At 45.0% G+C, this 15,818-nt stretch overlaps 1 protein-coding gene across 3 annotated transcripts in view; it reads right to left on the bottom strand.

Moving 5' to 3' along the window:
* Positions 1–2,183: 2,183 nt before the first annotated feature.
* Positions 2,184–15,818, bottom strand: part of LOC139574157 (janus kinase and microtubule-interacting protein 1-like) — a 36,665-nt gene continuing 23,030 nt past the window's right edge. For 2 of the 3 annotated variants that reach the window (XM_071398391.1, XM_071398392.1), the window contains exons 11-15: positions 15,040–15,168; positions 14,255–14,383; positions 13,948–14,031; positions 12,753–12,815; positions 12,208–12,606 (exon numbers count right to left, since the gene is read on the bottom strand). In XM_071398391.1, coding sequence (XP_071254492.1) covers positions 12,427–12,606; positions 12,753–12,815; positions 13,948–14,031; positions 14,255–14,383; positions 15,040–15,168 — 585 coding nt within the window. In that variant the 3' untranslated portion in view covers positions 12,208–12,426. Of the gene's footprint in view, positions 2,614–2,904; positions 3,047–3,467; positions 3,601–5,157; positions 5,805–5,885; positions 5,962–6,112; positions 6,179–7,701; positions 7,909–10,671; positions 10,750–10,901; positions 10,971–11,073; positions 11,140–11,289; positions 11,344–11,429; positions 11,532–12,207; positions 12,607–12,752; positions 12,816–13,947; positions 14,032–14,254; positions 14,384–15,039; positions 15,169–15,818 lie in introns of those variants that run through there. The other variant, XM_071398393.1, reaches the window with a different exon arrangement.

The raw sequence follows: 15,818 nt of genomic DNA, 5'->3' as shown, positions 1-15,818 counted from the left end.
TGTGCCTTTAAACAGCTTGGGAAATTCCAGAAAATGATGTCATGGCTTTAGAAGTTTCTGATAGGCTAATTGACATCATTTGAGTCAATTGGAGGTGTACCTGTGGATGTATTTCAAGGCCTACCTTCAAACTCAGTGCCTCTTTGCTTGACATCATGGGAAAATCTAAAGAAATCAGCCAAGACCTCAGGAAAGAAAAGTGTATACCTCCACAAGTCTGGTTTATCCTTGGGAGCAATTTCCAAATGTCTGAAGGTACCACGTTCATCTGTACAAACAATAGTATGCAAGTATAAACACCATGGGACCACGCAGCCGTCATACCGCTCAGGAAGGAGACGCGTTCTGTCTCCTAGAGATGAACATACTTTGGTGCAAAAAGTGCAAATCAATCCCAGAACAACAGCAAAGGACCTTGTGAAGATGCTGGAGGAAACAGACACAAAAGTATCTATATCCACAGTAAAACGAGTCCTATATCGACATAACCTGAAAGGCTGCTCAGCAAGGAAGAAGCCACTGCTCCAAAGCCGCCATAAAAAATGTGCAACTGCACATGGGGACAAAGATCGTACTATTTGGAGAACTGTCCTCTGGTCTGATGAAACAAAAATAGAACTGTTTGCCCATAATGACCATCGTTATGTTTGGAAGAAGGGGGAGTCTTGAAAGCCGAAGAACACCATCCCAACCGTGAAGCACAGGGGTGGCAGCATCATGTTGTGGGGGTGCTTTGCTGTAGGAGGGACTGGTGCACTTCACAAAATAGATGGCATCATGAGGGAGGGAAAATGATGTGGATATATTGACGCAACATCTCAAGACATCAGTCAGGAAGTTAAAGCTTGGTCGCAAATGGGTCTTCCAAATGGACAATGACCGCAAGCATACTTCCAAAGTTGTGGCAAAATGGCTTAAGGACAACAAAGTTAACGTATTGGAGTGGCCATCACAGAGCCCTGACCTCAATCCTATAGAAAATTTGTGGGCAGAACTTAAAAAGCATGTGCGAGCAAGGAGGCCTACAAACCTGACTCAGTTACACAAGCTCTGTCAGGAGGAATGGGCCAAAATTCACCCAACATATTGTGGGAAGCTTGTGGAAGGCTACCCGAAACGTTTGACCCAAGTTAAACAATTTAAAGGCAATGCTACCAAATACTAATTGAGTGTATGTAAACTTCTGACCCACTGGGAATGTGATGAAAGAAATAAAAGCTGAAATAAATCACTCTCTACTATTATTCTGACATTTCATATTTTTTAAATGAAGTAGTGATCCTAACTGACCTAAGACATTTTTACTAGGATTAGATGTCAGGAATTGTGAAAAACTGAGTTTTAATGTATTTGGCTAAGGTGTATGTAAACTTCCAACTTCAACTGTATGATGCCGGGGTTCTGGCTACGGTGGCCTGAGAGGTTCAGGAAGTTCGGCTGGGGTAGAGGCAGAGCGGAGGCTTCTGCTGCTCCACGGTGGTGAGCACAGGGAGGTGTGTTTAGTGATGACTGGCCCAGGGTCAGCTTCACCTGCATAGATGGTCAAAACTAAACATTAGAGACTCAACACAAAGCAGATCCCAGTCTCAAACACACAAGCCAGCCACACTTTAGTTCCTCTGTAGTTAATCAGATCAACATTCCACTGTGTAGCTAAAGCCATGATAATCCAACATTATAATCCATTGTACAATTTGCTTGTAATTGTACTCATTCACATTCTTGAGGCCGAACTCTTTAACAATTTAGACTTAAGACCTACTACTGATTAAGAGTCACCTCCACATTAGCTTCAATGTCATCACTCACCGGGTCAGTTTTGTCCACGTGGCAGGGGACTGGTTGAGCCAGGGCAGGGGTGTTTGGCAGGGCGGTAGCCAGGCTGGGGCTGGAGTCCCTGGGCTGGCACCAGAGCTAGGGCTGGGTGTAGAGACTGTGGTTGATCTGTCTCAGGGTGTGGCTGAGCCTCTTACACAGTCTCTGGTTCTCCTCCTGCAGTTCCTCCAACTCCTCCGTCATGGAGCTCTCATTCAGCTTGAGCCTGTGGACCACCGTCCTCATTTCCTCCACCTTACACGACAGGAAGTGGCCATTCTGCTGCGCTTCCTGCAGCTGTTCCAACAGCCCCCTCCGCTCCTCCTGGAGGCTGAGGATGAAGCCTCTCAGTCTGTGCTCTCTCTCCCCCTCTATTTCTATTTCATCCGCTCCCTGCTTCTGCTGGAGATGCTGTCCGTAGCGTCTCCACTGTGTATTTTCCTCCTCGCCATCCCCATCCTCCTCCTCTCTTTCCTCCCTTGGGTGGGCCAGTCTTTCGGACTCTGTCCTCCGTTGGCACCATGACAGGGTAGTTGACGCTAGCTGCGTTGACAGTGGCTACGTTGGTGGATGAAGATACAGACATCTCCAGAACATGTCTCTCCAGCTGGTGGACTCTGGTCTGCAGGCCCTGCTCCTCGTCTCTGGCCAGGCCGAACTTGAGCTGCAGCTGGCTCTTAAAGTGCTCAAAGTACTGAGACTGGCGACCCATCTCCTCCTCTTTAGCCTGGAGCTGGGCCTGGCAGCACTGTAGCCTCTCCCTCCACACACACGATTCCTATGCTCCTTCTCCTGGTACTGGGAAAGACCGGTCATGATAGAACTATGACACAGTTACTCCTCACATCTGAGTAATGTCATATCTCATATAATGCAACAGAGAGGGAGACTACAGTCACAATAGCACTAAACCTGAGAAATGCTAGATTTAAACCACACTCACAAAATACTTACACAATAATTACAATTTATTATAACAGGCTTATACTACAATTTACAGTACAGCTTACAGGACATGTACATTTGAGTACTTCTCACTCTATAAGCCTCATTGAAGCTAATGTGAAGCTCAGTACAGTCTCTACTCACCATGAAGCGCACCTCCTCCCTGAGCGCGTGGAGCCGCTCGTCCAGCCTCTGGCGTCGCTGCACGCTGGGACAGTGGAGGACTGAGTGTGCTGTGAGGTCCTCCACCTTCTGTTGCAGGCTCTGCTCTGGCACCTCCAACTCTCTGATCCAGCACAGGATGACGACATGACTCATTAGATCACATGACATTGTCATACCATTACATGATTAGCATAGCATCGCACGATTAGCATAGCATCGCACGATTAGCATAGCATCGCACGATTAGCATAGCATAACATTAGCATTAAACGGAGATGAGACCTACTGTCAAATTGTTTTTGCCAGTCATCTGTCCAAGAGAAAGTAGAAGTGTGCACACATACCTTACTGACGGCAATGTTAGAAATAAACCCCACAACCAGTGATACCATGCTAAGAGGCAAGCAACAGTCTTACTGTGTCAGCATTCCGTGTGGTAAGCTGCATGTTAGCACGACAGTGTGTGCAATGTGATATGGTTGTGGCCATATGTTGTAGCTGTGTGATATGTGATCCCAGTCTCTCTGTCACCTGCTCCTCACCTGCTGTGCAGCAAGCTCTCAGACTCAGTAAAGGAGCTGACGTTGTCTCTCAGGCTGTGCTCTAGAAGCTTCACTCTATGGGTCGGGAACCTGGAGGTCTGGGGTGCCAGCTGCACAGAACTGCACAACACAGCTGGAGAAGGAAGTATTTGTGTTGGGTTTGTTTTGTCAAGGTAACTGAAGATACACAAATACAGTGCTGTGATAATAAACTCAGTAAAAAATGAAAACGTCTCTTTTTCAGGACCCTGTCTTTCAAAGATAATTCAAATAACTACAGAGATCTTCATTGTAAAGGGTTTAAACACTGTTTCCCATGCTTGTTCAATGAACCATAAACAATTTATGAACATGCACCTGTGGAACGGTCGTTAAGACAGTAACAGCTTACAGACGGTAGGCAATTAAGGTCACAGTTATGAAAACTTAGGACACTAGAGAGGCCTTTCTATTGACTCTGGAAAAACACAAAAAGAAAGATGCCCAGGGTCCCTGCTCATCTGCGTGAACGTGCCTTAGGCATGCTGCAAGGACGCATGAGGACTGCAGATGTTGCCAGAGCAATAAATTGCAATGTCCGTACTGTGAGACGCCTAAGACAGCGCTACAGGGAGACAGGACGGACAGCTGATCGTCCTCGCAGTGGCAGACCACATGTAACAACACCTGCACAGGATCGGTACATCCGAACATCACACCTGCGGGACAGGTACAGGATGGCAACAACACCTGCCTGAGTTACACCAGGAATGCACAATCCCTCCATCAGTGCTCAGACTGTCCACAATAGCTGAGAGAGGCTGGACTGAGGGCTTATAGGCCTGTTATAAGGCAGGTCCTCACCAGACATCACCGGCAACAACCGGTGGGCATAAACCCACCGTCGCTGGACCAGACAGCACTGGCAAAAAGTGCTCTTCACTGATGAGTTGCGGTTTTGTCTCACCAGGGGTGATGGTCGGATTTGCTTTAATCGTTGAAGGAATGAGCGTTACACCGAGGCCTGTACTCTGGAACGGGAACGATTTGGAGGTGGAGGGTCTGTTATGGTCTGGGGCGGTGTGTCACAGCATCATCGGACTGAACTTGTTGTCATTGCAGGTAATCTCAACGCTGTGCGTTACAGGGAAGACATCCTCCTCCCTCATGTGGTACCCTTCCTGTAGGCTCATCCTGACATGACCCTCCAGAATGACAATGCCACCAGCCATACTGCTCGTTCTGTGCGTGATTTCCTGCAGGAATGTCAGTGTTCTGCCATGGCCAGTGAAGAGCCCGGATCTCAATCCCATTGAGCACGTCTGGGACCTGTTGGATCAGAGGGTGAGGGCCATTCCCCCCCAGAAATGTCCGGGAACTTGCAGGTGCCTTGGTGGAAGAGTGGGGTAACATCTCACAGCAAGAACTGGCACATCTGGTGCAGTCCATGAGGAGGAGAGGCAGTAGTTAATGCAGCTGGTGGCCACACCAGATACTGACTGTACCTTTTGATTTTGACACCCCTTTGTTCAGGGACACATTATTCCATTTCTGTTAGTCACATGTCTGTGGAACTTGTTCAGTTTATGTCTCAGTTGTTGAATCTTGTTATGTTCATACAAATATTTATACATGTTAAGTTTGCTGAAAATAAACGCAGTTGACAGTGAGAGGACGTTTCTTTTTTTGCTGAGTTTATAAAGTCACTTACCTATTGAGGATTCTTTGTTGTGTTTCACAGACCGGTGACACATTCTGTCCCCGTAGTCCTCTGGTGTCCCTCTACTCCGGAGTACAGAGCTTTCACTTCTTGTTCATTGAACTTGGCCATGACAGCTGTTTCCATGGAGACCCTCCTGCACTGAGCTTTCTGGGAATGCCCAGGACTTGACTAGTCTGTTAGGAAATCGCCCTGCTTTTTTAAAATCAACTCTTTCTCCTCCTTCTCCTCCCACCTCTACGATTGCACTCTTTCGTTGTCTGGCTCTAAATCCACCTGAGGCACTGTCTCCATCTCAGTTTCTCTGTTTCTTTATTGACCTGCTTCAGTGTTCCAGTTACAATGTTTATGCTTTTTAGAACTCACATTAGAGTTTGGCTAAATGTTCCACTTCCAGAAATGGTAGGGGACATTTCCGTTATAAAAAAAAAAACTCTGATATACCTCTTTACAAGTCTCTGATATTTGTTCACTTTTCAAAGTCATGGTTTTGTTTTGCATTCCAGGTAAGTGTCTTCCACAAAAGTGCACGTGTATCAAAAAGGCCATATAAGGTTTGTGAACCATCTAAAAATGGATGAAAAAAAACAAATATGTTGTGTTTCTCTTCCTCACTCTCCACCTGAGCGCCTTAGCACCTGTGAAAACAGACAAATGGCCATCAAAATCATCATGTTATTACACAGTATTATGACGGTTGTGTAGGTGTGTATCATTACCTGTTGTCGGTCCATGTCAGTGTCATTAAGGCCAAAGAATAAAAGCTAGAGAGAAAAACAAAAAGAGGAACAAAAACTAAAAAGAAAAGAAAATAAGAATTTTAAAGAATGGTCATAAAAGGAGAGAGAAGAAGACAAGTGTTACTGTTATCTTGAATATTTTTTTTTTTTTAAGTCAGTCTACATTCATAACTATGAAACGTAGAAACTCTACATGACATATATACCTTTTCTTCTATTTCCTTTACTTGTCTCTTTTGCATCTCAATCATGTCTTCCAACTGCCTTATTCTCTGTAACGGAAACAACACAGAACCTAGAGTTCAGGAGGTCAACGTCATACTTATGACAGGCAGCATACGATAGTTCACATGGGTAATGTGTGGCCTTACGGTCTGTCATTATCTTCACAGTTGAAGTAGAAAATGAAATGATTATGGTTGCTAAACAAAGTCTGTTTCCACATATTCCCAAAAACCTGTGCTCCTACCATGTTACCATGGTAGCTGTTGCAGAGTCATAAAAATCCCACTGCCGTGACAACGAGCGAGAGGAACTTTGTGCTGCAAGACCAGGATCTGATTTGTTGACTGAAAGAAGATTAGAGGTAAAACCTAGAACCTTTGGTATTGGCTACACTGGCCCTGCTTCCCTCTACAACTTCCCTGTCCTTCAAAAGGGGGAATCTGCAGTTCGAACAATAACAGCGAAGGGATTGTGCTGGAGAAATGTGCCACTCTCAAACTCATGGACAGAGCTATGGATACAGGGACTAAAAGTCTAAAAACGTTTGTAGCAACTGCAGATTGCCCCTTTAAACACTACAGGCTAATGAGAAAGAACTGGCATTTGAGACGAACACACTCCGTGTGGAATCCAAGAACCTTCACTGGAACCATACCAGTCCCAATCCACTGGTAGGTACTCCTGATCATAGAATTAGGAATAAGAATAGTAATTTAATACGATTACTATTTACGATTACGATTAATACGATGCTCCTGATAGAGTTATGAAACACTGGAAACACACTGACCACATTTGCGTGGCTGACCTGAATGCTAAAAGCTGCTTAGGTCATAACCACATCACAGCTGAGTCAGCCAGAGAGGAGGCAGGGCCTGGAAAAGAGCTGTTTTAAGGGTTGTGATTAGTGTGAGATCCTAAAATTGCAACCAGCACGGCTGGTGGAGGAGACCACTGACTGGGAAGAATCTCTCAACTTCAGGTCAGTTACAGAGAACGTTTTTTTATAATTGATGTTTTTACTAAACTGTTATGGTGTTATAGATTAGAAAGACGATGGTTCGTTTCTGAAGCAATGGATTGCATAAGGTTAAGATTAGGGCGGCAGGAAGCCTAGTGGTTAGAGCGTTGGGCCAGTAACCGAAAGGTTGCTGGATCGAATCCCCGGGCTGACAAGGAAAAAATCCTTCGTACTGCCCCTGAACAAGGCAGTTAAACCCACTGTTCCCCGGTAGGCCGTCATTGTAAACTGACTTACCTAGTTAAATAAAGTTTACATTTAAAATAATAATTGAAAAGGTTAAGATAAGACGTGTTACGCTGAGTGTAAGACTTTTAGTTACGAGGTGAGGCGTATGAAGACGATTAGAATAAGGATAGGGCTTCTGTGAAATGCTGACGTTTGGAGGGATACACAAAACATAAGCACTCACACACACAAAAGCAGGAGGGATACTGCATCTTTATACAAATACACCAACACTCATACTGACACACACATACACGTAGAGGGAGGGAGGGATACTGCATCTTTTCTCTGTGGCGGCTGCAGGTTAAGGCCTTTCCTTACCTGCTGGGCCTGCTGTAGGAGCTCCATGCGCTCCTGTAAGATCTGACTGTCATACTGGCGGCTCTGCCTGAGTATCTGCCTCCGCAGTTTGTCCACGGCTAGCCCCAGCTCCTCCCTCTGCCTGTCGGACAGAGACTCTGCCACCGCACGCCCCCCGGGCTCCTGCTGCAGAGCGTTATACAGCGTAGCCTCCAGCTCCGCGATCCTCTGTCATACAGCCACACACACACACACACAGGCATGCCACTGTGATCATGGCATAGATGGAAAACACTGTTCCACTTTATATCTAGTGTTGCTATAATGATGTGCTGTTCATGGCAATTGCATGGTAACTAAAGTGTAGGTACTAAGTACACTTTGTTACATAGTACTTACAGCTATGTTTTATTACGCCAGTGTAGTTACCATGTAAATACATGCTTCTACTGACACAATATAAAGTGGAACTAAAAACACAAATACACACCAAAAAAAACACTGAATAAAATGTATAAATGGAAGTGAATGCTACATACTCTTACTGTTACCTGACTTTAAATGTGTTAACACTCGCAAGGCTGCCGGCCCAGATGGCATCCCTAGCCGCGTCCTCAGAGCATGCGCAGACCAGCTGGCTGGTGTGTTTACGGACATATTCAATCACTCCCTATCCCAGTCTGTTGTCCCCACATGCTTCAAGATGGACACCATTGTTCCTGTTCACAAGAAAGCTCAGGTAACTGAACTAAATGACTATCGACCCGTTGCACTCACTTCTGTCATCATGAAGTGCTTTGAGAGACTAGTCAAGGAGCATATCACCTCCACACTACCGGATACCCTATACCCACTCCAATTTGCTTACCACCCCAATAGGTCCACTGACGATGCAATCGCTATCACACTGCACAATCCCATCTGGACAAGAGGAATACCTATGTAAGAATGCTGTTCATTGACTACAGCTCAGCATTTAATACCATAGTACCCTCCAAACTCGTCATTAAGTTCGAGACCCTGGATCTCGACCCCGCCCTGTGCAACTGGGTCCTGGACTTTCTGACAGCCCCCCCAGGTTGTGAAGGTAGGAAACAATATATCCACCCCACTGATCCTCAACACTGGGGCCCCACAAGGGTGTGTTCTCAGCCCTCTCCTGTACTCCCTGTTCACCCATGACTGCGTGGCCAAGCACGGTTCCAACTCAATCATCAAGTTTGCAGATGACACAGTTTTAGGCTTGATTACCAACAACGACGAGACGGCCTACAGGGAGGAGGTGAGGGCCCTCGGAGTGTGGTGTGAGGAAAATAACCTCTCACTCAACGCCAACAAAACAAAGGAGATGATCGTGGACTTCAGGAAACAGCAGAGGGAGCACCCCCCCATCCACATTGACAGGACAGTAGTGGAGAAGGTGGAAAGTTTTAAGTTCCTCGGCATACACATCACAGACAAAATGAAATGGTCCACCCACAGAGACAGCATGGTGAAAAAGGCGCAACCTCAGGAGGCTGAAGAAATTTGGCTTGTCACCAAAAACACTCACAAACTTTTACAGATGCACAATCGAGAGCATCCTGTCGGGCTGTATCACCACCTGGTACGGCAACTGCACCGCCCTCAACCACAAAGCTCTCCAGAGGGTAGTGAGGTCTGCACAACGCATCACCGGGGGGGCAAACTACCTGCCTTCCAGGACACCTACAGCACCCGATGTCACAGGAAGGCCAAAACGATCATCAAGGACAACAACCACCTGAGCCACGGCCTGTTCACCCTGCTATCATCCAGAAGGCGAGGTCAGTACAGGTGCATCAAAGCTGGGGCCGAGAGACTGAAAAACAGCTTCTATCTCAAGGCCATCAGACTGTTAAACAGCCATCCCTAACATTGAGAGGCTGCTGTCAACACACTGACTCAAATCTCTGGCCACTTTAATAAATGGACGTAATAAAAGGTATTACTAGTCACCTTAAATAACGCCACTTTAATAATGTTTACATATCCTACATTACTTATCTCATATGTATATACTGCTCTATACCATCTACTGCATCTTGCCTATGACGCACGGCCATCGCTCATCCATATATTATTAAGTACATATTCTTATTCATCCCTTACACGTGTGTGTATAAGGTCGTTTTTTTTGTTCGATTACTAGATTGTTAGATTACTTGTTAGATATTACTGTATTGTCGGAACTAGAAGCACAAGCATTTCGCTACACTCGCATTAACATCTGCTAACCATGTGTATGTGACCAACACAATTTGATTTGATTTATATGGTGGCAGTGAGTCTTGAATCCAGTTAGGGATTTGAAGAACATAAAACATATGGGCTTTTTATGCCTTTACTCTGTACTCAAGCATTCACACATCTATAGCCTACGTTTGTTCCCTCCAAAACACCTTCTCATTGGAATTACACATTTCACTCAGGCATTGTGTCTTAAAGTACTAGGGATATGTCTGAACATCAGCCGTACTTCCCCAGTCAGTAGGGCATGTCTCTTTCTGTCCTTTAGTACCCAGTGCAAACAGGGATTCATTGAGGTAAAAGATGCAGTATCCCGACAACACAAACTCAAACAGGGTTTGGTCTCTGGGTCCGTGATGTTTGATGGGTTTACATCAGCTAGACGGCTGACAGGGTGTCTAGATGAAGGTCTACAACATGCTCGCACTTTATGAAAATAAATGTGATCGTGATTAGAACTGGTGCTCGATAATATAATGACCATTGGGTTTTTATAATATTAGAACAATAAATGCCATTCAGCAGATGCTTTTATCCAAAGCGACTTAGTCATGTGTGGATACATTTTTACGTACGGGTGGTTCCAGGAATCGAACCCACTATCCTAACATTAAAGGCACCATGTTCTACCAACTAAGCTACAGAGGACAACCACCCATGTTCCTACAAGCAGGAGGCAGCTGTAGAGTAACCCTCCTGTCCCATCGTGCTGCTGTGTCGTACCATGTAGGCCTGATCCAGGGCCTGCTTCCTGTAGTCCAGCTCCTCCTCCAGGAAGCCCTTCTGCTTACTGAACAGGTCCTGGAACAGCCACAGCACAGAGGATATGACATCCCAGGATTTGACATCACACGATATGATTTCACATCATGACATCGGTGTCGTGTGCTGTATGTGGAGGTTGTAGAAGAACCGCTGACGCGTGTACAGATACGTTTGTCTTTTTCTCTCACCTTCTCATTCTCCAGGTCGATCATCTTCTGGGTCAGGGCTGCCTCTGTGCTGTCTATCTGCTTTAACCACTATGGAGAGAGAGAATTAATTCCACAGTAGATAATGGATATGACCAGTAGGTGTCAGTAATGGCAGGCTGAGTGGCGATGAGGAGGAGGAGGAGAGACTGACCTTCTCACACATTGAGAGAACCGTCCCCGCCTGAATGACCACAACCTGCTCCTCGTTACGCAAGTTCTGGAGAGGTGGAGAGGAAGAGGAGAAAAGAAAGGGATAGAGGACGGGGGAAAAGAATGAAAGTATTTAAGGTTTTAACTGAGAAGTAAAATTAGCCCGTGTGAGTTTTACTAAGAGCGTTAGGAAGAGGAGAGACTAATGTGAACTCACCCCATTATCTCCCAGGATATCCAGCTTCTTCATCAGATCTGGAATGACCACGTCCTAAAGAGGGTTCACACATCCAGTTCATATAGGGAGAAAGAGGGGAAGAGCGAGACAGAGACACAGAGACACAGAGAGAGAGATACCTTGATGCCCTCCTGATGGCAGTATATCTGCAGAGCGCTGTTGGTGTTCTCTGGGAAGGTGGACATGTGGAAGCCCATGGCTGGAGACCTGCGTTCCCTCTCCTATTGGACAACACAGACAGTTAACCCCACCCTCATACACACACAGTCCTCCCCATCCACTTCATGTGCCACAAAAGTCAGTCCTCTAAAGACAATCCAACTAACATTCTGATTGGTTGGTGAGTGAGACTGATAGTGAATGGGTCATGGTTGGGAACTGAACTGAATGATGTAATGATGTACAGTACTTACATGATGAGGATAGCATGCTCAGAATCTGTCCAAATAAGGTGGGTGGAGAAAAATGTTTTTAAAGATGACGCAAACCAAAGCAAATGGGGTTTTAAAACATCTTCAAAATGTATGAGTGTGTAAGTGATTGAAGATCTTTCGGTCCGTTATGGGTCCACCCTTCTTCAGGAGTCTGTGTATTATGAGTTGATTTGATCTCATCTTGAAGTGACAAGAGTATATCCTATGATGTCATAACGAAAGACACTGATCCTACATCAGTTGTTGGAGGCAGTGTGATTGAAACAAGTGAAACCTGAAAAGGTGGAAAGCTATGCAGTCAATCTTCTGTTGAGAACATAAAAAAAAAAAAAATCCAGGACATGTATGACTAATGGTTTGAAAGTCATGTATACAACTGAAATAAATGTTAGTTTTTTTAATGAAAGTATATAAAACTTAAGAACTACATGCAGGGAGGGGAGACAAATGAACAAAGATGGGGTGGATGGTGAACTTATATACATTTTATTCCATACAAATTTATATTCATCTCACTTAAGACAGCATTCTTGTACATCTTTCAATGTAAAAAACACAAGTTTCCAGTTCAGTGGGGATGGTAAGGCAGTCAGAAAGCAAAACGAGGAAATACAGGGTACATACAATGGGTCGAAGCACAGTAGTATGTGTGTGTGTGTGTGTGTGTTCGTGTGTATTCTGGTCACTGTATGTAGGTCCTGCGTCGGGTGTGCAGGCCGGTGTCGCCCCCTGGGGACAGTTTGATGGTTGTACACTCTCTTACTTCCAGCTCTAGCACTCTGAATTCCAGCAGCTCATTCTGGTCCCTCGCGTCCTGCACCTCTGCCTGCAGCTTCGACTCAGCCTGCTGTAATACACACATCTACAAACACACACACACTTTTGTATTTCCCACCACATGACATCATTTATCTATTAAAGTACACACTCAAAATGCGCCATATCCTCGTGTCCTTTCCTTCCAGATGGCTCACAGGACAGTGTTGAGTGACAGAGGACGTGTCTTACCTTGTCGTGGAGTTCCTGATTGGCCCTGATGAGGTACTGCTTCTCCTCCACCCACTTAGAGTCCTGGAGAAACATAGTCACACACACGTCTCAGAAGAAAACAAAAGCATCACAACACAGAATCACAGGGGAGAAAAGAGAGCCATGCCACCCAGAAGGGATACTGAACAAGCGTAAGCACCAAAGCCCAAACAGATCCAGCCCTACCTGCTCAGTCCAAACGAGCTGGTTTACAACAGAGACCCACAAGCCCAAAATAAGTGAAATAATGATTTCAAAACAGTGAACATACATGCATTCACAAGACAAACAGAAGAAACTGGTGTAGCATGGCTTTATTGAACCAAAATGAAAACAGAGGAGGAAGGCCACCACCAGTATTACAGTGAACAACATGCTGATCAGAGGAACAGGAATATTGAGGCCCCCCTCAGAGGTGCGAGCAGTGCAACAGAACGTGCAACAAGGCCACAGCGACACAAACAGGTAACACGCAGTAAACCAATGTGACGCATGCAACAGGTAACAGAGAACGACAGGAGGTAGCTAGGAGTTCTGACCTCTGTGAAACGCTGCCCAGTCTTAGATCTGTTCAATCGAATGAAATAATTCTGAGCATTCAACAATCAGATTGAACAATTATGTGATCTGCATTCGGTGTCCATTGATTTTGACCCCAAATCCAGATACTCTTCACTACATATATTTCACTCTGTGATTTTACAAATGTGATTGCTTAAAACATGGAAATAATCAAATTGACATATCTTTACAGAGGAATGTAGTAAGATGATTTCCACATAATGTGATTATTATTATTTATTTTTTTATCAACCTTGTGTCTGTCATAGTCATGTCTGTAAATGGTATAATTTGGTATGATTGGTGGATTTGTTTGGCATGACGTAACATTCAATCAATTTGATCATGAGTAGATTTAATGCTGATTCGCTCTTTTCCAGTGAAAATAGACTATATAAAAAGGTCTGGGGAAAAAAACACTGTCAACAATGGTTGGAGCATGCAAATAGGGTAGAGTTGTGACATCAGAGCGTCATCACAGGATTCTGCAGCAGATCCGGTCGGCGTAACACCAGGCCAAAAGCAAAGCCCCCAGACAGACAAGCAGCAGGGTCAATGAGAGCGGAGCAGCCAGGGACCTCCCAGTCTTCTCCCCGCCCTTTGTCTCTTTTACCTGCCCCCTCTCGGCTAATGCCTTCTCCAGGTCACCAATCTTTGCCTGGCAGCCTATTAGATCCGCCTGCAACTGCTCACGGTTCTGCGGGAACAGGAACAGAGGCCAGAGTCAAATTAGTTGAATCGAGTTAGTGCTGGGCTGGAACAAAAGCCTCTACATCCTGCAGCCCTTCAAGACCAAAGAACATTCATCTTGTACTCATGTTTTGAGACAGTGATAGTCACATCAGGAGTTTATGGATAGATTTTAGGGGAAGGTGTTAGGGGTTATGAGGAGGTAGGCGTTAAAGGTTAAAGCTACTAACCCTTGCTTCTCTCTCAGCGTCGTGCGACCCCCCAGCCTGTTCCTGCAGGAGGGCGTAGGCCCGCTGGAGAGCCTGGTACTCTCTGGTCAGCTGTCTGAACCTCAGTTCTGCCTCTTCACGAGATACACCCTGGAGGAACAGAGACAGGGTCAAACACACACCTGAACACCATTAAATTTGCGCAAGCATTTACTTACTTACAGCTGAAAAATGCATTGAAAATATAGGGAGTGATACTTTATTCAGTGAGAAGGGCCATCAGCGTTTACGCACCAATTTATTTTACCACTACACCACTGCTAAACAGCAAATACACACACACACACACACCCCTTTTCTCACTTATCTCTCTTCCGTGACCTGGAAACCGATGAGTGGTCAAGGAGTGTCAATTCTTTAATAGGCTAACGGAAGACGGTCCTCACCTCCTCAATAGCATCCTTTTCATGAGGAAGCACAAGTGTATCCTACCTGAGTTTTGAAATCTGCCACAGCCCCTTTAAAATCAACTATTGTTTTCTTGAATGAGTAAAGCATGCAAACATTTAAAAACGATGTGCTACTTATCCTTCTTATCTATAAAATGTCTTGCACAACCAGCTACATTTATTCATCACTTATGAAATGTATTTTGGGATTCCACCCTGTAAAAATGATTTGCCTGATGACGCACGATTGGAGAAGGAGAGTTATTTAATTTCAAAAGGATGCCAGAAAGGACGGAGGAGAGAGGATGCAGGAGTTGAGCAAATCCAATTGAGGAAAGGCCACAGACACACACTTACGTCTTCCAGGTCCTCCTCTGGTGTAGCGGGGGTACGGTCTGTGAGGTCAGTGATGTAAGAGGTCAGAGAGGATGTTTCAGAGTCCACAGACTCCTCGTCAAATCCAAAATACGTCTCCACAACATGCCTCTGGGAGAGGAGAGAGAGAGAGAGGGGGGGGGGGCAAGGGGGAGAGAGGATCTGTAACATATTGATTTGCACGCTACCAAAAATGGTAGATAAAATACAAAAACACCCCCCCATTATTATACAGAACACTCACATAGTGCCTACTGAAAGTCTACCCATCACTTAATCAGATGTGGCTGCCTTAAAATGTAATCTAAAAATGATTACATTTTCCTACAGATCTACTCCATACTTTAAAAGATAGACATTTTTTTTTATTAATACAAAATGGAGATGAGTGTGAAGAAACGCAATCAACACAAGAGTTAATACTTGGTGGAAGAACCGTTACAGCTGTGAATAATTTTGAATAAGATCCTCCCAACCTTGCACAACTCTGAGGGCAACATTCAGTATATCAATTGTTTTTGTCAAAAATGCTCAAGCTCAGGAAATGTTGGTTGGGAATCATTGATGGACAGCAATATTCAAAGCTTGCCTCTGACTTTCAAGCAAATTTAAGTCAGGACTGATACTGGACCACTCAGGAACACTCAACACCTCTTGGAAAGCCATCTCATTGGCATCAACTTTTGTGTAATTGTTCACCTTAAAAATAAAACTATCCCAGGATTAGGTATTCAAATCCAATATAGCACAACACAGAGTGA

This window comes from Salvelinus alpinus, chromosome 4 (genome assembly GCF_045679555.1).
Source record: "Salvelinus alpinus chromosome 4, SLU_Salpinus.1, whole genome shotgun sequence".
In the NCBI taxonomy this organism is placed as follows: domain Eukaryota; kingdom Metazoa; phylum Chordata; class Actinopteri; order Salmoniformes; family Salmonidae; genus Salvelinus; species Salvelinus alpinus.
Note: the sequence above shows the minus strand (reverse complement) of the source record. Positions and strands in the feature narration are given on the sequence as shown.